Source organism: Lepidochelys kempii, chromosome 2, assembly GCF_965140265.1.
Source record: "Lepidochelys kempii isolate rLepKem1 chromosome 2, rLepKem1.hap2, whole genome shotgun sequence".
In the NCBI taxonomy this organism is placed as follows: Eukaryota; Metazoa; Chordata; order Testudines; family Cheloniidae; genus Lepidochelys; species Lepidochelys kempii.
Genome location: NC_133257.1, coordinates 225075187 through 225096673, shown reverse-complemented (window position 1 = coordinate 225096673; position 21487 = coordinate 225075187). Strand labels below are relative to the sequence as shown.

The following is a 21487-nucleotide window of genomic DNA, read 5'->3' as shown; positions in this document are numbered from 1 at the left end:
CTGCCAGCCAAAGATGTAAAAGATAGATGGAGTGGATCAAAACAAGAAATAGACCAGACTTGTTTTGTACTCATTTGCTTCCCCCCCTCCCCTGTCTAGGGGACTCATTCCTCTAGGTCACACTGCAGTCACTCACAGAGAAGGTGCAGCGAGGTAAATCTAGCCATGTATCAATCAGAGGCCAGGCTAACCTCCTTGTTCCAATAAGAACAATAACTTAGGTGCACCATTTCTTATTGGAACCCTCCGTGAAGTCCTGCCTGAAATACTCCTTGATGTAAAGGCACCCCCTTTGTTGATTTTAGCTCCCTGAAGCCAGCCCTGTAAGCCGTGTCCTCAGTCGCCCCTCCCTGCGTCAGAGCAACGGCAAACAATCTTGCATCTGAGTTGAGAGTGCTGTCCAGAGCGGTCACAATGGAGCATTCTGGGATAGCTCCCGGAGGCCAATACTGTCGAATTATGTCCACAGTACCCCAAATTCGAGCCAGCAAGGCCGATTTAAGCGCTAATCCACTTGTCAGGGGTGGAGTAAGGAAATCGATTTTAAGAGCCCTTTAACTCGAAATAAAGGGCTTCATCGTGTGGACTGGTGCAGGTTTACATCGATTTAATGCTGCTAAATTCGACCTAAAGTCCTAGTGTAGACCAGGGCTAAGAACTCAGTCCTTTAATCCACTCACTGAATAAATTTGGGACTGTGCTTCTACTCCAAGTCAAACTTCTCTCCAGACTACCTTAGCTGAATTGTCGTTCCCCTGAAAATTTTCTTTAAAACTGTCATGCAGCCATCGTTGTCTCGGCACATGCCCATTGAACTTCATATCAGTTCACTAGTTAATAATGATTTTCAAAGGAAAATATGGTTTGTAAGTATGCTTTACATTACTGAATCACTAGAGCAAGAATGTGCAGATATATTTTGAACTTAGGAAATCTCTTAATTATTGTACAGATTTGGTTTCTGACTGCAAATAAAAACTAGATAATAGTTAACAAATATTTAAGTGTTAATATTAAGTTTACGTGTCAGGTGCACATGTTTAAAATTATTATTGTCTGAAATTAGCAGCTGTAATAAAATACAGAAAATTTGGACTTTCTTGCTTCCTTATTTTTAACTCTTTGTAATATGTGTATTTCCATTCAAAGACTGATTTACAGCTACAGATGGAGGCCCAGCGCATTTGTCTCTCTCTGGTTTATTCAGCTCATGTGGACCAGGTCCGTGAGTACTTGAAAGCTGAAAAAGAGAATGCACTCTGCAGCCTTAAAGAGGAGCTCATCTGCAGTCATACACAAGAGATGAATGAGCTTAAGAAAATGTATCAACTAGAGCTCCAGACCGTGAAAGGTCAACAAGCAGGTATATTGTTGAAAATGATAGGAGAGAAGTTCTCTGTGTAAAAATATTTCTTTAAAAGAGAGCATGTGACAAGAAAAGTTTGAGAGAATTTTTTCTTCAGTTGCCTAACAAAATAGGTTCTTCTATCCAATATTTCCTTTTTTATATTTAAATGTTTTAACTCAAATTATTGTAAAGTTACAAGAAGCCCATTATGTAGTACACACTGTGTATTATTCAACATAATTTTGAAAAATCTTATGTAAGTTATCACTTTTATTGTGATTATATTTATTAGTAGATGGTTGTATTCAAATTTATTTTTTGCTATTTGTCTTAGAGCAGTCATTTTAGAGGGTTACATTAAAAAAATGTTTAGGTGTGTATTCCGTATTGAAATCATACTAGTTAAATGTAGTAACACAATACCTTGTTTGTCCGTTGTCTTGATTATATCATTCCCCTCCTTGAATCTCTCCACTGGCTCCTTACACACTATTCAAGCTTGTTTATCACCACCTTCAAAGCTATGTATAACTCTGCCCTCCCTTCTTATCTGAGTGTGTCTCACTTCATGTTGCTATTCCCCCATGGCTCCTCCATTAACTGCTCATTTGTCAATCACTTCTGTGCTTTCTAACATGCTTCCCCCTATATGGTTTGAACTTCCTGAACTTATTGCCATACCACGCCATATTTAAGTCCCTCTTAAGGACCCATTTCTGTCATGCTGACTAAATCTAATTGACATGTATATTAAGAAAAATCTATATGTTCTTCTTTGAGTAATGTCCCTATGGGTGATCCTCTTCAGGTGAGCATGTGCTCCATGCACCTTTGGAGACTTTTGGTAGCAGTGCCTGTTTGGTCCACACATGCACACTTGCTATCCTCATGCCCCGTACCAAGGATCTATAGTACATTGTTGATGCACTGCCCTCAGTTCCTTCCCAACCACGTTGGCCTGAGACAAAGTGTCTAGTGAAGCTGCTTCTATCTAACTTACCCTTTGGAATAGTTTAGTTTAGTTTTAACATAGTGTTTAGTTTCACTAGTTAAGTTCGGTGTTTTATTTTAGGGACCTTTCACTTACCGATCCTCAAGGGTTTCCTCTCCTCAAAGGTTCTCCTTTGAGGGAATCTTAAATCCTCAGGCTATGCCTGGTTCCCTTGGATTTAAACATTGTGTCACTTGTTGGGACTTTTCCCAGTTAGTGATGGTCACCCTTGCTCTAGCCACTGTGTAAGGGACACTCACATTCCTTCTAAATACTCAGGGCTCAAAAGTAAATATAGAGAGAACAGGGAAATAAAGCTGAGGCTCCTCATGATGGAGCACTTCCTCTGACCTGCATCAGACCCAGGGCTGGATACCACCTGCCCTCTACTCCCTGGTACACCAGTCTGCCAGTGACCATAGTTGACCTCTGCAGCTTGATGACCCATAAGACCTTCACAGGAGAGACTGGCAGGAGAAAGCACCAAGTCATCTAGCAAGAGGAGCTCCAAATCTCAAAAATAAGTTGGTGCTAAGAGCCCTGTCGTGTCAGAGACCTTGTGTTCTGGTACCAAAAGTCCATCCATACTGAAGGCTTTGGGTATTTCTAAGCCCCACAGTACCCATTGATCACTGCTAAAGCCTGCCTAGTACCATCCAAGCACAGTCAAGATGCTAGGAACTCTAAAGATTATACAGCTAGGAAGACAGTAATGTCTATGGCCTCCACTTCTTCCTCACTGTGTATCGTACCCAAATCGACAGTATAATCTGGTCGACTGTTATTCTTGCACCCTGCATCATCCTCAGTACTACTATATTCTACTGTCAAGCCCTGCCAGGTTTCCACACAGATTCACCTGGTACTGCAGCTTTTCTAGGGACCTGTTTGTATCCCATTAACCTGAATCCCCCTTGCTTACGGACCCGAGAAGACTCTGCGTACCACAGTCTCACCTACCATCAGTATTTCATTCCTCTCCAGTACCGATTGGTTCCCTGGTACCCCCTGAAATGGATGGACAACCTGCAGCTGCACTATTGTCTGCATTCCCCATTCATTATGGGAATGAAAGCAGCTTTGACCTCATCTCTCTGTCCAAGGCTTATTTGACTACCAACCTAAACCAATCTCCCATGAAGTCTATTCGGAGGAGACCCCAAGATGCAAACAGGCTCAAGTATCTCACATATTTCTTGGTATGACCTATCTTGGGTATCTGTTGCCTTTCCTTCTTGCCCCCCTCAGTGACCATACTGGAATCCATGGGCTGCTTTTCAACAGCAGTTTTCCCAGAGCATCCAGCTACCCCCATGCTGAACCTCAAAAGTAACCATTTCCTGTTCCTCCCATTCCTTTACCTCATTCTCTACTGCAGGAGGAATCCTTTGAGGAGCATGAGAAAATAGCTGATGGTCAAATATCTCTTCCTCCTCTCCTGATGAAGCAGTCATGTCCCACTGCCTCTGATCACATGTGAATGACTTTAATCAGTTTCAAGACCTCATGCTGACACTCTTCAAATCCCCTCAGAAGGGATACAGGAGATCCAGCATAGGCTCTTGGACATCCTACACACTGCTTCCTCCATCCAGGTAGCTGTGCCCATAAATAAGACTTCACTTCAACTGGCCAAGATGATTTGGCAAAGGCTGGCTACAATACCTCCAACTTGTAAGAGGGCAGATAAAAAGAATTATGTCCCTGCTAGAGGCTCAGAATGTTTGTCCACACACATGGTACCCTCCTCCTTTGTGGTGGATGCAGTGAACAAGCATAATAGGCCACACCATGGCAAAACCATCCCGCATGACAAGGAACAAAAATTGTTGGACCTCTTGGGTTGTAAGAGTTACTCATCTACCCGGAGCAATTCAGGATTGCCAACTACCAGTTGCTTGTTGCAAAATACAACCACATAAATTATTCAAAGTTTGATTACTTTATTGAATATTTGCCTTTGGAACACTAAGAGTAATTCAGGCCACCATCGCTGAAGGTCAACTCCTGGCAAGAACTTCTTTTCAGGCTTCTCTTGATGTGGCTGATAACAGCAGCCCACTCCATCTCTACAGCAGTTGTCATTTGACATGCATCCTGGCTATAATCATCAGGAACCTCCTAGGCTATCCAGTGAATCCATGGATGAGTCCTTGCATTCCCTAAAGGATTTAAGAGCTACTCTCCATGCACTAAGGATTTATACACTTGCAAATAAAAGGAGATTCAGCAGGTCACAGACAGATCAAAGATCTTACTTTCCAGCTTACCATAGACCTTCAGAACCTTCCAGGAAAAACTTAGGTTCCAGAAGGGAAAAAGATCAGTCATCATGACTGTTGCAGCATAGTCATCTTCATCATCCAAGGATTCATTCTGATACTGTACCTTCATTGAGGGCCATGAACAATCCCATTATCTGGATTTACAGCTGGATCATCCTGCCTCCGACCCGCCCATCCCCCTCCTTTTGGAGATGATCACTCCTATTTTTGTACCTAATTGGAGCAGATTACTTGTGACAGATGGTTTTGGTGGTAATAACATTAGGCTCATGTCTGTGCATCTGCTTCTTCCCTGTCCTTTTTCAGAGACATCTCACGAACATCTGCAGGGGCAAGAAGTCTTGTTCCTCCTCCTTCACAAGCCCTGGCCACCTGGGGCTGACAGCCAAAATTCCTTTCTTTTTTAAAAAAAACAAAAACAAAACGAACACCCCATAGTTTGAAAACCACTATTTGAGAGTCTCCCGAAGACTATTTGTCTCTTATGGACAGAATTAAAGGGGCTCCCGTTTCAACCCAGAGACTATTCAAGTGGGTTTCCAGCAGGACACCTATTAAAAGGCTGCTAAGGTTCAGCTCCCTCCTATGCCCATCCCACCAAATTGCAATAGACTTCCATTGCCTTGCTCCTAACTGCACGCATTGCAGAAATCTGCAGAACTGCCACATGGTCTTTGGCTCTCACTTTTTCTAAACTATGCCCTAATACATACCTCTAGGACAGAGACTGCCTTTGGTACTGCAATTCTACAAAAGCCTCAGACTGGGTTCCTCAGTACCCATCTCCTTTAAGGAATGCAGCTCAGGAGTCACTTGAAGTGGTGCACCCATAGGGACATTACTCAAAGAAGGAGAGGATACTTGTACAGTAATTGGGGTCCTTCAAGATTTTTGTCCAGGGGGTGCTACGCTACTTGCCCCCCTTCCCTTCTTTCTCGGAGTCTTGTTTCCATTGGACTTTGTGATACAGAAGGAACTGAGGGTAGTTCATCTGACACTGCCCTTAGTAAGGGGCATGAGGGTAGCTAGGGCGCATGTGTAACCAGACAGGTACTGCTACCAAACATCTTCCATCATGAGCTCATGGGGCACATGCACACCTGAAGTGGACCACCTAGGGTCAAATATCTAGAAGAACTGCAGTTATTCTACAAGGTAAGCAACATCTTCTTTCCTATTCCCTCAATTTCAGTTTATTTGTCTCTGTCCGTCCACATTGTGAACTCGTTAGGGCTGTGCCTTCTTGTCTATTTGAAAAGTGTGTGACATCTAGTGCATGCTACAATAAATAAGTTAATAATATTAATAATCTGTATTAATAGACAATGAAGGCAAATCTACAGTGGTGCTTATAGAAAAGCTAAGCAGGGCGGTGTCTGAGGAATGCTTAAGGCTCACACAGGTAAGACTTTGTCAAAGAAACACTTTTTTACATAGGAATTTTGAAAATCAAGAACTGTTTATATATTGATAGAATTATTTCTTCTTAGTTCTTCTCACCACCCCTAACATTTTCATCACAGCATTTTCCTCTCCCAGTAATCCTTTAGTTTGAGACTGAGAAACCAGAACATTTTTCCTTCCTTCATGTATTTCCTCAGCTCCTGTATTTTTCCCCACAATGTTCTGTATATAGTGCTTCTGAAATCTTGCTGCCTTTCTGTAAACTATTGTAAATCGCCAAAGATCAGAGATTCGTAGATTTTAATGCCAGAAGGGACCACTATGATTGATTGGCCTGTGTTTTGCAGGAAGTCAGACTAAAGTACTTTACCCAGTAATTTCTGCATCAAGACCATAACTTCTGTTTGAGTTATAGCATATCTTTTAGTCTTGATTTTAGACTTCAAGTGATGGAGCATCCACATTTTCCCTTGATAAATTGTTCCAATGGCTAACTCTTTTGCTTTTTTCTGCTAGATTAAAGAGTCTTCTATTATCAGGAATATCTTCCCTATATAGGTGCTAAGTCACCTCTTAGCATTCTTTTACATAACCTAAATACATGAGATTTTTTAGTCTTTCACTATGAGGCATCTTTTCCATAATTCAGGTCATTCTTGTAGTTCTTTTCTGAAATCTTTCCAATTTTTCAACATTCTTTTTGGAGTGTGGACACAAGAACTGGACACAGTATTCCAGAAATGGTCTTACTAATGCCATATGTGAAAGTAATACCACCTTCCTTCTCTTTCTTGGTAGTCCACTGCTTATACGTCCAAAAACTGTAGGCCTAGTAGTTAGAGCATCGCACTGGGAATCCCTGTTCAGAGGATTATAAACCATGACTCCCATCTCCTTTACAGAGTTACTGTTTTCCAGGATATAGTCCCCCATCTTATAAATGTAACCTACATTTTTTGTTCCTAAATGTATGACCTTACAGTTGGTAATGTTAAAATACATGTTGCTGAAATGAGCCCACCTGACCAAGAAATGCAGGTCAACCTCTGTGACTGACCTATTCCCAGCATTATTTACCATTTCACCAATTTTTATGTCATCTGCAAATTTTACCAGGACTGATATGTATTTCCTTTCAAATCATATCTAAAGATGTTGAATAGCATTGGGCTGAGAACAGATTTCTGCAAGACCCACTATAGACACACCCAAAATCATGATTTCCCCATTTACAGTTACTTTTCTGTTGTTTCTCAGTTGAGAAGTTTTTAATCTGTTTAATATAGGCTGCATTGATTTTTGTCAGTGCTAATTTTTTATCATAATGTCATGCAGCCTATGTCAAATGCTTTTCAGAAGTCTATTATGTCAATATAGTTACCTTTATTACCAAACTTGTGATATTAAAAAAATTCAAAGATGTATGTACGTTATCTTTTGCCATCCAAAACTGGCCAATTTACATGAAACTGGCCAAGTTAGATAGATACTTTGAATATAAGGAAAAAAAAAACAAGCCCTGCCTTCTTTACTTTGAGTCCATATGCTAGCTCTAGCAGAGTAATCACATAATTGTATAGATATTACCCTTGTATTCCCCTCTCCTTACTCCTGCTTTCTGTCCTGTGACCACCTCTTTACATAATGTCTAATCTAGTTTATCTCCTCTGAACTGAGAACATGTCTTCTTTCTCTTTTGGGAGTACTTATTCAAATTGTGGGCACTGTTATACATTTTAAATGATTCTGTACAGGACATTCAAGTGATTTATGGTCAAAATAAGAGATAATGACACTTCTTAGTACAAAAAACTCCTCCCCGTATGAAGTTAGGCAGAGTTACTTCCCTGACTAAAACAAGTTTTTATTGAATTGTATTCATGCTACAGTAGTACTAGAGAGCAAATATAGGGAGAGATTGAACTGGATTTCATTATGACTTACACACACCATCAAGGGAACTGTTAACTAAATTCCAACTACAGATGCTTTAGTATTAGTGGTGTTAATCCAAAAAGAACACAGCTTTACATTAAGTTTCCAGGTTGAGTTTGAATGGCTGAACCCTGAACTTGTATTTCTGTAGTCATTTTTTTCAGAATATAGCCTTGCTTTCAGATGCTATATGGATAAATCTTTTTTTTCCTTCAGCCATCTCATTGTTAAAATGCCATACATCCTGGACAATCTAGCACCAATAAATTTGAAGGATTCTTTTCATTTGTGTTTACATGCATTTCACGTCATCCCCTTTGTTTTTGCCAGTCTGATGTATTCTTGAGTATAGATTGGATAATGACTTCTTCAAAAATCTTAGAAACACTTTTATAGGATTCTCGTAGATTGTATTCTACAATACAGGATAGTTCTCACCAACAAAGGAGCAGGAAATCAAAGTGAAGGTATGGTGCAATATGCATTGACCTGTGAGCCACTACAGGGTAGGGCTAATTTTACAAGACCTAAAAGACTTGACAGTGTCAGTTTCAGTGCTAAGGCGATATTTTTTTGTGAACCACCCCCTCCCCACTTCCCACTGTTTTTTATAAATGCAAAATATTAAGTGTCGTTTATCATCTGAAAACTTTGCAAACAGACATGTACAGCTATTTCCACGGAAGTTACTACCCCAAAGATACTGCTTTATGGATGCTATTTTTCTATTTTGTTTCCTCTGCCTGTTGTCTTTAATATAGTCATAAATAATCTGCTGTAGCCTGAACTATCTTTATTTCTTTTTGATATTTTTATTTGTTTGTCATATAGCTTCTCTGCAGTGTTCAGAGTGAACAACACTCAACTCCTATCAAAGTTAGTCCTGGAGAACAAGACATTTTCCATGTTCCTACTGTTGAGAGAAAAGAACCTGACATAGAATTACCAACGCACAGAATTCAAGCTCAAGGTAACACATGTAGTAACTTTTAGATATTGCTGACAACGCTATATTAATATACTGGTATTTATAATTAATAATCTAAGGCAGTGGTGCCCAAACTTTTCCTCTCACACCCCCCTTACCAGTAATAGAATATTTCAATGCCCCTCTGGGCCGGAAGTGGAGTCGCAGCGTGGCCGGGGCAGAGCTGTGGCTGAGAGCGGGGGGCAGGGGCCAGTGGCTAAGCCGGAAGCAGAGCCGGGGCCGCAACTGTGGCCGGAGATAGGACCAGAGAGGGTCAGGGTGGCGCTCCCTCCCCACCCCACTGTGGGGGCTGGCCCAAGCCCCACTGCGCCCCCCCAGACGTTCCTCCATGCCCCCCTAGGGGGCGTGCGCCACAGTTTGGAGATCACTTATCTGAACTCAGTGTTAATATGTCAGCTCAACCATTTTTATATACCCCTTTTATTTCTGCATATGATTCCATTGCTTATTTACATCACCAATTAATCAGCATTCAAGATGCCTCAATATTCTGAATCACTCTTATTTTTTGCGTGCCATCCTGTGCAGTGCTTATTGTAGTGGAAGTTTCAGATAGATAATGTGAGGAGATTGATTTTTCTGCTCATACAACAGGAGAAGCTAAGCAGTTCTACCATAAATTATAAACAAACAAATGAATACTAATGCATAAACATTTGTACAGCCCCTCTCCCACTTACAATAATGGAGTAGTATAACGGTAATGGTAATAATCCTCTTCAGTTAAGAATTTGTGAGCAAGTTGATAAATTAAAAATACAATATGTAATGATGCAGTAACTGTGAATTTAATGAAAATGTCACCAGCTCTCTTTGTAATTTAGCCTTGCAAGAAAGTATGCAAATTCTTCTGAGCAAGATAATGGAAGAATACAACAGGCTGATGGCACTTCATACACAGTTTATGAGGGACTGTAAAAAGGTAAACTATTTACAATTCCATATGATTATAAAGTGGGTATGCAAACCAGATGCTGGTTGTGGATTCCATCTATTCCTTGTTTATTAAGTCCCAATCCTGCAAACACGTCCATATTTAAATTTGTGCATGTAAACTTCACTTGGCCCATTTATTTCATGCATAAAATGAAGCACATGTGCAAGTTTTTGCAGAATTGAGGCCTTATATATAAAGACCATTTAATGACTGTGTAATGTACCTGGATCTAAGAAGGGGAAATGAACTTTTCAAAATTAAATGGAAAACCCTCTTAAATGTGATGTTTTATGTCATGTAATACTCAGTTGGTATTCTTGGTGAAAAAAGTTAACACTAACATTCTTATAATGTTTCAAGGTGATTTTACAAGATATTTTTATCATCATCATGGCATATCCCAATGGGACATGGCCTCCTTGCAGATCGAGTGCAAATCTGAATTATTCTCTGGCTTGGTCCTTAAGGTGGCCTGGCTGAATGTTCAGTTTATGTCCATCACTAGCAATTTAATCTGACCATCAAAGCTTTTGCTGCCCCCATAATCATCAGCCATATACTGCCATTTCTTGAAATATGGTTCATATGGTTCCTAAAACAAGTACTTAGCCAAGTCTGGTCCTGAGAAATTTGAGGAAAATAAATATAGTTCAGTTATGATTTATAGCTCAGCCATTTTTAGTATATACAATAGATTCCGCTTACTAACAACCCCTCAGCAGATGGCCAAAATTGGCCATTAACCTGCAATTGCCAATAAGAGAGAGGCAGTTCTGCAAGGCTGCAGCCAGAGAAGGAAGCTCAGAGGCTCGAGGTACCTCTCCTTGTGTTTTCCAGGCTGCATCCTCCCCTGGCACCAAGGCCCCAGGTTCAACACATCCCAGTGCTACCTTCACTGGTTACAGCCCTGCAAACCTGCCTGTGGCCAGGGCTTTCCACAAGAGGCAGGGGCTCTGGAATATGTTGAACCCAGTCCTCAAGGCAGGACGCAACCTGGAGAGCACAGGGGAGAACAAATACTTTGTAGCCCTCGCACCACTAACAGCCCCATTCCCTGCTGCTGCCCTGCTAGCAGCCTACCCTGGAGCCTGGGTTCTGCATGTCCAATTGCTTCTGTCCCTTGCTGCCGCCCCACAAACCTGCCTGCAGCCAAGGCTTTCCACAAAAAAATTGTCACTAGCCGGCATGCCTGTTGCTAATGTCCAGGCCAATTAACATTATAGTCATTGCATGGTATTGGTTCCATGTTCCCATGGACAGAAAGTTTTTATTAATAGGGTTGCTATTAAGCGGAATCTACTATATTTTGAAGGTTGTCACTTTTTATGGGTGTTGCTGCTGTTTGCTTTTTACAATTTTGGTCATAGGCACAGGTAGATGTATAAAATTGAGCAATTACATAATGTAAAATTACACAGATAATCTTATTTAAAGAATGACCCATCAAATATCCTGTTTTTTCTTTCTTATATGTATAACTTTGACTCCCTATTCAGTGGAAAATATACATATTCATCTAAAACAGGGAAGTGCCCAAAGACTGCATACAGCATGTTGGCTGTGCATTGGCCTGATCTGTTTAGAACACAGGCTGGAAAATGTATTATGAAATAAGATTAACTAGCTAAATCTAAAAAGAAATGGAAAAAAATTGAAATGTTTTGAAAATAAGTTTCCTACACTGTTACCTATGAACAAATTCAGTAGTCTTAAATAAAGATTTTTAAATTCTGAGAAAAACTTCAAATAATCTCAGAGAGGTCCTATATTTTTAAAAATAAGTATAAAAAGAATAGTCTGTGGGTAATCTGACCAGTAGTAAAGTATTTCTTCTTCCTTAAGCTAACTTGGATTCCTGTTACCTGCACCTTATATATGCTAATATTTTATAGGTAAACAGAACATGAGCTTTCAATATAGAGTAAAAATTCTCATTGAGTTCATTCTAAGCTTTTTTTACATGCATGACTTAGCTTTTATTGAAAAGCAGGAGGGAGAGACGTGCAGCATTTATAAAAGTCTCTATGAATTCCACTTGGTGGATCTGTTAACAAGATGGTTTGAATACATATGTAACCAGCAATACTCCACCTATTACCATAAGACCAAATGGATCGTCTTTGCAGTGTTCCTGCCCTCCATATCTTGATATGCTCGATACCGTAGATCTTAAGACCGTCTTTGGGTAAATAGCACAGTATTCTTTCATACAAATATAAGATGATTTTGATGAAATGGTCATTTTTCTTACTGATGTGCCATCAGTAGAAAATTTGATAATAGTACAGACAATGTATCCTGCATTGCTTTATATTAAAAGGTTAAATGTGATATATTCAGTGGTTACGTTTAGAAAGAGGTTGCAAAATATGCATATGTGGTTATGTGTATGTATTTTATATATATGGTAGATTAGGTGCAAGTAAAGTATTAGCACTTGTGTTATGCTTTCAGGACAGTTACAGTTTCTATTCTTGATTTAAATATTATTTAAATTGTCATTTGTTTTTACTGTACTTTTCCTAGGTTGAAGAGCAGCAGACATCATATGTTGAACTGGAGCATCGAAAAGAAGAGGAAAGCAACCGTTTACAAATGAAAATAGAAGACTTTCAGACCCCTTCTCAGGACCTTATTGGTAAAGAGATACATATGCAATTATTTGTAATGTCTATAGCCATAAAGATGAACAAACCGCTTTAAATCAAAATTTGTTTCCTGTGGATAAGACAAGGTTAAACACCATAAGTACTGAGGATTCTGTCATCTGATTTATGTGCTTTTTGTTCTTATAAATCTCTGGAATGTTGTTTAGAAATTCAGCTGATCTGCTCTAGAACTGTTCAGTAATATTTTTTTTGTTTTCAGCAATTAAAGGGATTATTAATATTACCTCTAAGAGAGAGAGAGTTCTTGTGTTGTTTTGTAAGATTGTTGTTGTTTATAGAAAATAGGATTGCTCTGCTATCACAATAAAAATAATTACCTTCATTAACATTTTATGAGATCTTTGATGTTATTGCTAGTCACCATTTTACTATTTCAAATAGACTTTTTATGTGTATTAACATAATTAACTGATTTTCTCCCTTCAAATTACCCATTTATAGATCTTATGGTTAGAGCATCTCATTGGGAGGAGATGGAGAACCTTAAAACACAACTTGAAGGACAACATGCTCAAGAAATTGAGCATCTCCGATCCTATTTCCAGCAGCAGTTGAAAGAAACTGAAGAGAGATACACTACAGAGATTGCTCATTTACAGAATGGACTTCAGGATGTCAGTGAATCCCCTGAAGATTTCAGGTATCCCATGATCTGTATCCTCCTTTTCTATAGAGTTTACCATGTTGTACTGAATACCGTATGTAAACATTAGTGTTTTCAAAAATCTAATGCGTGCAAAGCTTTATATTTTATTAACATCAGAATATGAAAAAACATCAAATTATATGAACGTTTTTTTACTCATCACTTTTTTTTTTTAAAATCAAGTATTTTACAAAGAAATGATGTAACCCAGGGGTCGGCAACCTATGGCACGCCTGCAAAGACGGCACGCGAGCCAATTTTTAATGGCACTCTGCTGTCTGCCTGGGTCCGGGCAGACAGCACTGTGCCACTAAAAATCCTGCCTGGCCCGGCCTGCTCTTTTCCGCCCCCTGCCCACTGCTCTTTCCTTGCAGGGCAGGCAAGCTTCCCCTGCCCCCGGCCTCTTCCCCGAGCGTGCTGGGTTCCTGCCCCTCCTTCTCTCCCTCCCCGTGGCCGATCAGCTGACGGCCCTTGCGATGAAGCGGGAGAGGTAAAAGCAGAGCCGCAGCGCGCTCTCTACTCCGGGGACCTTGGGGAGGGGGGTGGAGTCAGGGCATATCCCCTCCAGCCCCCTGCTGTGAGCCCTGCACCCCCCCCACACTCCCTAGCCCTCTGCCCTCACCCCCAAACCCTCCACACACCCCAGCCCCGTGCCCTGACCCCTGCACCCCCCCCAACCCCTGCCCTGACTCCAGTGCCCTCTGCCCTGACTCCTGCACCCTCCTCACACACCTCCAGCCCCCTGCCCTGACTCCTGCACCCCCCACACATACCCAGCCCCCCCACCCCACCCCATGCCCTGACTCTTGCACCCCCCACATCCCCACTCCCACCCTGAGCACCAAACAGGAGCTCCTGTGCGTTTGCGCACACACACATACACCCCCCCACACACACACATTCCCACCTGCACCCCTCGCACCAAATGGGAGCTGCCCAGGGAAGCGCTCCACACCCAAACCTCCTGGCCCAACCCAGAGCCCCCTCCCTCATTATAGCTCCTGGCCAGACCCTGCACCCCCACCCCCAGCCCTGTGCTCAGTACACTCCCACAGAGAAAGGAAGAGAATGGCTAGAACCAGGGAGAAGGTAGGTACTTACTCTATATGGACAGAGCTGGGACTGCAGCCTGGCAGCGGGCTGAGCCGCTCAGTGCACTGCCAGTCTGGGGTCCCAGCCGCCAGCCCCGCTCAGCCCACTGCCGGTCTGGGGTTCTGGCTGCTGGCCCCTTGTCAGCCAAGGTCCCAGCCGCAGGCCCCGCTTAGCCTGCTGCCGGCCTAGGTGAACGGAACCCCAGGCCAGCAGCGGGCTGAGTGGGCCGGCGGCATAAGATCAGCATTTTAATTTAATTTTAAATGAAGCTTCTTAAACATTTTGAAAATCTTGTTTACATACGACAACAGTTTAGTTATATAATATATAGACTTATAGAGAGAGACCTTCTAAAAAATGTTAAAATGTATTATTGGCATGCAAAACCTTAAATTAAAGTGAATAAATGAAGACTTGGCACACCACTTCTAAAAGGTTGCCGTCCACTGGTGTAACCAGTATGAACTAAGTGAGGGAGCAGTATCTGGTAACTCAGAAATTATTGAATATTGAATTCACTATTTTACAAGTATTTCTCTAATATATCATTGCAAATTGTTGTATGTTATACCGCTGCAACAGATTTGATAGTTACCCTTGAACATTTGCAAATTGTACTCATTACTTCATGTTACTCAATATATAAATTATTTAATATTTGATGTATTCAGTACAGTACTTGTTACCAAGTAGCATAGGAAAGGTGGGGCAAACCTCCCAGGTAGCTGTGGGAAATGGAAAGGCACAGCCACTCCCTTTCCCCACTGCCTTTCAGAACCCTGCCAGTCTGAACAAAACCACTCCCCATCTCAGTCGGAGGCCATTCAAGCTAGCCATGTCTGCTTTGGCAAAAAGTGGAGAAAACATATTTTTTTCTTTTTGTTACACTTTCGAGTTGATATGTCTTTCCTTCCCTTTCTTAAAATACATTTCTACCCTGAGAAGTGACTATGTAAAAATGCAAAAAGAAAAGGAGTACTTGTGGCACCTTAGAGACTAACCAATTTATTTGAGCATAAGCTTTCGTGAGCTACAGCTCACTTCATCGGATGCATTCAGTGGAAAATACAGTGAGGAGATTTATATACACACAGAACATGAAAAAATGGGTGTTTATCATGCACACTGTAAGGAGAGTGATCACTTAAGATGAGCTATTACCAGCAGGAGAGTGGGGGGGGGGAGGAGAAAACCTTTTGTAGTGATAATCAAGGTGGGCCATTTCCAGCAGTTAACAAGAATGTCTGAGGAACAGGGGAGGGAGGAAATAAACAAGGGGAAATAGTTTTACTTTGTGTAATGACTCAACCACTCCCAGTCTCTATTCAAGCCTAAGTTAATTCTATCCAATTTGCAAATTAGTTCCAATTCAGCAGTCTCTCGTTGGAGTCTGTTTCTGGTGTCTTTTTGTTGAAGAATAGCCACTTTTAGGTCAGAAATCGAGTGACCAGAGAGATTGAAGTGTTCTCCGACTTGTTCATATTCCGACCTACTCGTGATGACAACAGCACCTCCTTTGTAAACCTGCTGAAGTGAATAAACAGATTGACAGAGCCAGAAGAGTACCCAGAAGTCACCTACTATAGGACAGGCCCAACGAAGAAAATAACAGAACGCCACTAGCCGTCACCTTCAGCCCCCAACTAAAACCTCTCCAACGCATCATCAAGGATCTACAACCTATCCTGAAGGATGACCCATCACTCTCACAAATCTTGGGAGACAGGCCAGTCCTTGCCTACAGACAGCCTCCCAACCTGAAGCAAATACCAGCAACCACACAACAGAACGACTAACCCAGGAACCTATCCTTGCAACAAAGCCCGTTGCCAACTGTGTCCACATATCTATTCAGGGGAAACCATCATAGGGCCTAATCACATCAGCCACACTATCAGAGGCTCGTTCACCTGCACATCTACCAATGTGATATATGCTATCATGTGCCAGCAATGCCCCTCTGCCATGTACATTGGTCAAACTGGACAGTCTCTACGTAAAAGAATAAATGGACACAAATCAGACATCAAGAATTATAACATTCATAAACCAGTCGGAGAACACTTCAGTCTCTCCGGTCACTCGATTTCTGACCTAAAAGTGGCTATTCTTCAACAAAAAGACTTCAGAAACAGACTCTCTCCAACGAGAGACTGCTGAATTGGAATTAATTTGCAAATTGGATAGAATTAACTTAGGCTTGAAGAGAGACTGGGAGTGGTTGAGTCATTACACAAAGTAAAACTATTTCCCCTTGTTTATTTCCTCCCTCCCCACTGTTCCTCAGACGTTCTTCTTAACTGCTGGAAATGGCCCAACTTGATTATCACTACAAAGCAAAGTCGTCCGTCCCCCCCCACCCCCTTGCTGGTAATAGCTCATCTTAAGAGATCACTCTTCTTACAGTGTGCATGATAAACACCCATTTTTTCATGTTCTGTGTGTATATAAATCTCCTCACTGTATTTTTCCACTGAATGCATCCGATGAAGTGAGCTGTAACTCACGGAAGCTTATGCTCAAATAAATTGGTTAGTCTCTAAGGTGCCACAAGTACTCCTTTTCTTTGTGAATACAGACTAACACGGCTGCTACTCTGAAACTTATGTAAAAATGGTATCTATTTACCAAGCTGATTGGCTTCTTGTGTGTACTCAGTCATGTATGCTTACTTTATTGGAAACACTAGGCCCTGGATTTACACACAGACTTAATATTTGCAGGACCAGTACCTTAGTTTTTACAACTTCCTGCTACTATCCGCTTTGGAGAACAAACACAGTGCCTTCTGAATACTCATACGGCTAGGCATGAACTCCCAGTGAGCATTTGAGCTTGTTTAAGGCCTCCTAGCCTGATCAATTATCAGCACTGTAAAAATGGTACATTTGAAGTATTGTCAATGTGGATTTTATTAAAATCTATAGACTGGAATATCTGTACTGGCCTGGACAAGTTATCAGCCTTTATTATTAATTTCCTGATGCTTTTTAGTCTGTCACTGCTTGATCCTTTTTTAGACTTCTTTTTGTATACATGTTAATCTGCTGGTTTCATTCAAGTTAACTCTTTGTGAAGTGAAAATATTTAGCAATAAGTAAATACTCATGAGCATGCATCCTTTTTAGACTAAACATTTTAGATGATGCACTGTCCTGTTCATTCACTCCTGTATTCTTGAGCATTATGCAAGTTAGAAGGAAACCAAAGGTTTTCACATAAACTTAGAATTTAATGGGAAAAATACCCTTGCTTGGGAATAACTTAGTCTTCTGGGAACCAAATGTGTAGTTCTTCCTCTTTATAGATATGTTTACCAGGTAGCTGCTTTTATAGAGTTTTCTGGGGGGTCTTCAGTCCCCATCCTTACTTTGTTACTCCATTTGTAATCTGTGTAAGAGCTAAGCAGAGAATTAATACCTTCCTTGCTGGGAGTCAGGTAGATCTTTTCACCAGGTTGCATTCCTGTCACATCTTGGTAAATAATTAATGGAACACGCTGTGTAATGCTATTTAAAAAGTAGAGTAATTTCTTAATTTATTGCTGAACTCAGTGAATCCTAAGATTGAGGAGCACCATACATTATAGTATAGGACTTGTTCATTACCTGACTTCTTTATAAAGAAAGCAGAATACATTTTGAATAAGAGTCCTAGAAATAATAACTTTTTATAGCTAAAATAATGAATTGTTGCTACCTTGAGAAAGTTATCAGGTATTTTGGATTCCTTGCTATTTCAAAGTTATCTTATTGAAGACATGGTTTTACATAAAATCTGCTTTTGAGAAAAAGCAAGCCTGAAAATTTGTATACATTTTAAATGTGTCAAAAGATCATAAACCTAGCAATAAAGAAGCTTAACGTCTTCTTTCATTCACCCTACACTTATGTCTTCTTTAGCAAGGCACTCATTTGTCTCATGATAGCAGAAAATGAATATTAGAGGAAGGATTTGTGAAAGCCACAAATCTTAATAATTTTAAAGCCTGGTTTTAACTTTGGCCTTTTGTAACATCTCTCCTAAGAAGAGTATAGCCAGAGCTTTGAGCTTCCTTGTATCAACTTGCTGCAACAATGGGAGATTTAACATAACCCAGTTAGAACAGTCTGTTAACAAGCTACCTATATAATACAAGCAGGACATGCATCTGACTAGGGTGTAACAATTAAAAGGGCAGCAAAAAAATTGTGACCAGTCTTCCAGCTGATGTCTGGCCCCATCTGGTTTCTCCAGAATCTCAGCACCTCCTCTTCTTTAGCCTGCACCCTAGTAGTCAAACCTTGACCATTGGCTTCCCCTTAATTTTATGTTGGTGGTAAGTAAACAATAGCAGCAACCAGAGCTTGGCAGAGGCTGCTAGTCTCAATAGGGCTTTAAAGGGCAACCCTCCTGTAAGGATGGGAGTCTGTATAACTGAAGGTAGGGAGTGTAGATATTGAGAAAAAGGACATGTGGCTGGGAGATGGAAGAGTATTCTGTGGAGGGAGGGTTGTAAAGTGAGTGGGACTGGGTAGGATGATATGGGGTAGGATGATGTACAGTGAATGAGGCAGGGGACTGGACACTGAACAAAGTGGATAACAAATATCTCCCTCATTCACTATGCTCTGTCCATCTTGTTCCCTAAATTACTAAGAAGTCCCATGGAAAATATTGTATATCAGCAGTTCCATTGCACTGTGACCCCCTTCTGACAACAAAAATTACTATAGGACCCCTGGAGGGGGGACAGAAACAGGAGCCTGCCTGGGTCATGCCACCTTGGTTGGGGAGTGCCAAAGTGGAAGCCCGAGGGCTACAGCTCCGAGCAACAGGCCTGTAACCTGAGCCCCTCTACCCAGGGCTGAAGCTGAATCCTGAGCCCTGCTGTCTAGGGCTTTGTCTTTGACTTTGGGCTCCAGCAACTCTAATGCCAGCCCTGCTGACCCCATTAAAATGGGGTCGGGACCCACTTTGAGGTCCTGACCCACAGCTTGAGAACTGCTGTTGTATATGATCATGTAATTAAAGACTATCATAATCCACATACCGGGGGGTCAGACTTTTCATACTTCATTTTGTAACCTTAGCATTTTTTTAATATTGGATGGAATATTTGATTCTTTTGAATATATACACAGTAGTCGCACTTTTTTTTAAAAAACTTCTGTTTTGAAAGATTCTATCAGTTTGAGACAGCATCCGTATGCTTGCAATTGTGAATACTGGTAGAACTGATATCTGTCAAACTTGTAGAAACTTTTGAAGTGTGATTACTGTAGTATGTATTTGGAAAGTTTTATGACTCGCTTCCCTGGCCACTAAGTAGGATGGATAGAAAACATAGAATGGAGGTGGGAATGACATATTTAGATTTGCCTAGAGTAGCAGAATGTTTAGAAGTGCATCTGGTCCTATTTCATCAAACTTTGTTATTGATTTTGAGTGGAATTTTAAAAGTGTCTACGTGACTTAAGACAATAGGTCCCACTGAGATCAAGAGGACTTGTGTTCCTAAGTCGCTTAGGCTCTTTCAAAAATCCCAGCTTTTATGTTTAAGTTTAAATTGTCAAATTGTGTACTAACTAACATGCATAACTAAAAGTTTTTATTTTCATTACCTTTATCCTCCATCTCCCCTTTGCTCTTCTTGTTTGTCACATTCACTTATTTATTGTTTCAAATTAGACTGTAAAGTCTTTGGGCAGAGGCTCTGATTAGCTTTGTGTTTACACAGCATTTTTCTCAATGGGGCTGATACTGACTGGGGCATTTGGGGATTACTGCAATACAAATAATAAACAGTAATCATCATCATTTTGCATTTTACTATTAAAAGAGTACCACAGAATTTGTAAAATATGTGTCCTCTGACACTAGTTTAATTTTTTCTTATATAATCAGCTAGAGGTATTAGGAAACTGAAATGAATATCTTGTAATATTAATATGTTCCCCATCTTTCTTTTACATTTTAGTATATCTGAAGAGTCACAGGGAAACTCTAAAGACTTCATGCAGAAAATGACAAAAACTGAAAGTCTTCATCAACAAAGTACAGATACGGCAGTAGAGGTACTGTATAATTCAGTTTGCCTATCAACAATATTATGTGTTTTCAGCATAATTTAAGTACCTTGGGATATAAATATTTACACTTCAACAAGACATCATTGACATTTGGGAATAATGTTTTGGAGTAATAAACAAATGATAATGATAATCTCAATAGTTATATCATATGTTTGAAGTGAAACATGAACATGAGTTCAGCCCATGATCAAGAAACAAATGAAAGTCCGATTTAAGTGTTTACAAAACATATCAAAGAAAATGTGTGTGTCATAGAAATTATGATGAGCAATAATCTTAGCTTTCATTTTAAAAAAAAGTTTCTAGCCCTGGTTGCAGAGGAAAGTTTGAAAATTTAATTCTTAAAGGCTCAAAAACCAGACAGCAAATAAAAAAAATCCAAAACTTTTAAGCCACCCTTAACATTTGTTGAGACCAGACTCATGATTTTTGAACTTTTGGGATTGGCAGTACTGTATTTCAGACTTGTTTGTAAGGCTCAATGACCTAGTCATGTCCCTTCTGCCCTTACCCCAGCTTCTATGCTTCTGTGGGGGGGCAAACAGTGCTGGAGAACTGAACCACCACTTCATCTATTGCAATTTTAGCTTTTGTATCCGATTTTGGAGCCACAGTGAGGAAAATTCCCTTTTCCAACTCTTTTTCTTTGTGGACCAAGATTACTTAAACTAATTTACAGGTAACCTTTAATAAAAAAAAAAAAAAAAGGTTTAGAAAATTCAGTATCCTAGCTGAAACTTGTAGAATTGAGAAAGTAAAAGCAAGAAACCATGAATTAATATTTCATATTTTTTCCTTAGTTTCCTAGTAAAATGGAATCAAAAGGTGATATGGACATTATTCAGCTGTTGGAAAAACAGTACCAAGGAAGATTAGAAGAAGAAATAGCTAAGGTATAACTTTATAGTAACAACTTTTTAAACATGTGTAATGTGGTTTTATTTACTGTTTTTTACTATTCAGAAAATTACAGAACAAATATATTGTTATAGTTATATTTATTTATGGGAAACTATCTTTTTCTGATTCTTAACAAGGGAGAACCTTTCAAAGCCTGTAGGGAATCTTCTGCTTTTGACACAAGCTTAACGTGATAAGTAGGCCCATACTAATCCGCT

The 21487-nt window shown here is 40.3% G+C and overlaps 1 protein-coding gene across 15 annotated transcripts in view; it reads left to right on the top strand.

Moving 5' to 3' along the window:
• AKAP9 (A-kinase anchoring protein 9) overlaps positions 1-21487 on the top strand; it is a 209566-nt gene that overhangs the window by 96706 nt on the left and 91373 nt on the right. For all 15 annotated transcript variants that reach the window (XM_073333994.1, XM_073333991.1, XM_073333990.1 and 12 more), the window contains 8 exons: positions 1150-1363; positions 5947-6026; positions 8795-8933; positions 9776-9873; positions 12415-12526; positions 12999-13197; positions 20255-20351; positions 21170-21262. In XM_073333994.1, the coding sequence (XP_073190095.1) occupies positions 1150-1363; positions 5947-6026; positions 8795-8933; positions 9776-9873; positions 12415-12526; positions 12999-13197; positions 20255-20351; positions 21170-21262 (1032 nt within the window). The remainder of the gene's footprint in view (positions 1-1149; positions 1364-5946; positions 6027-8794; positions 8934-9775; positions 9874-12414; positions 12527-12998; positions 13198-20254; positions 20352-21169; positions 21263-21487) is intronic.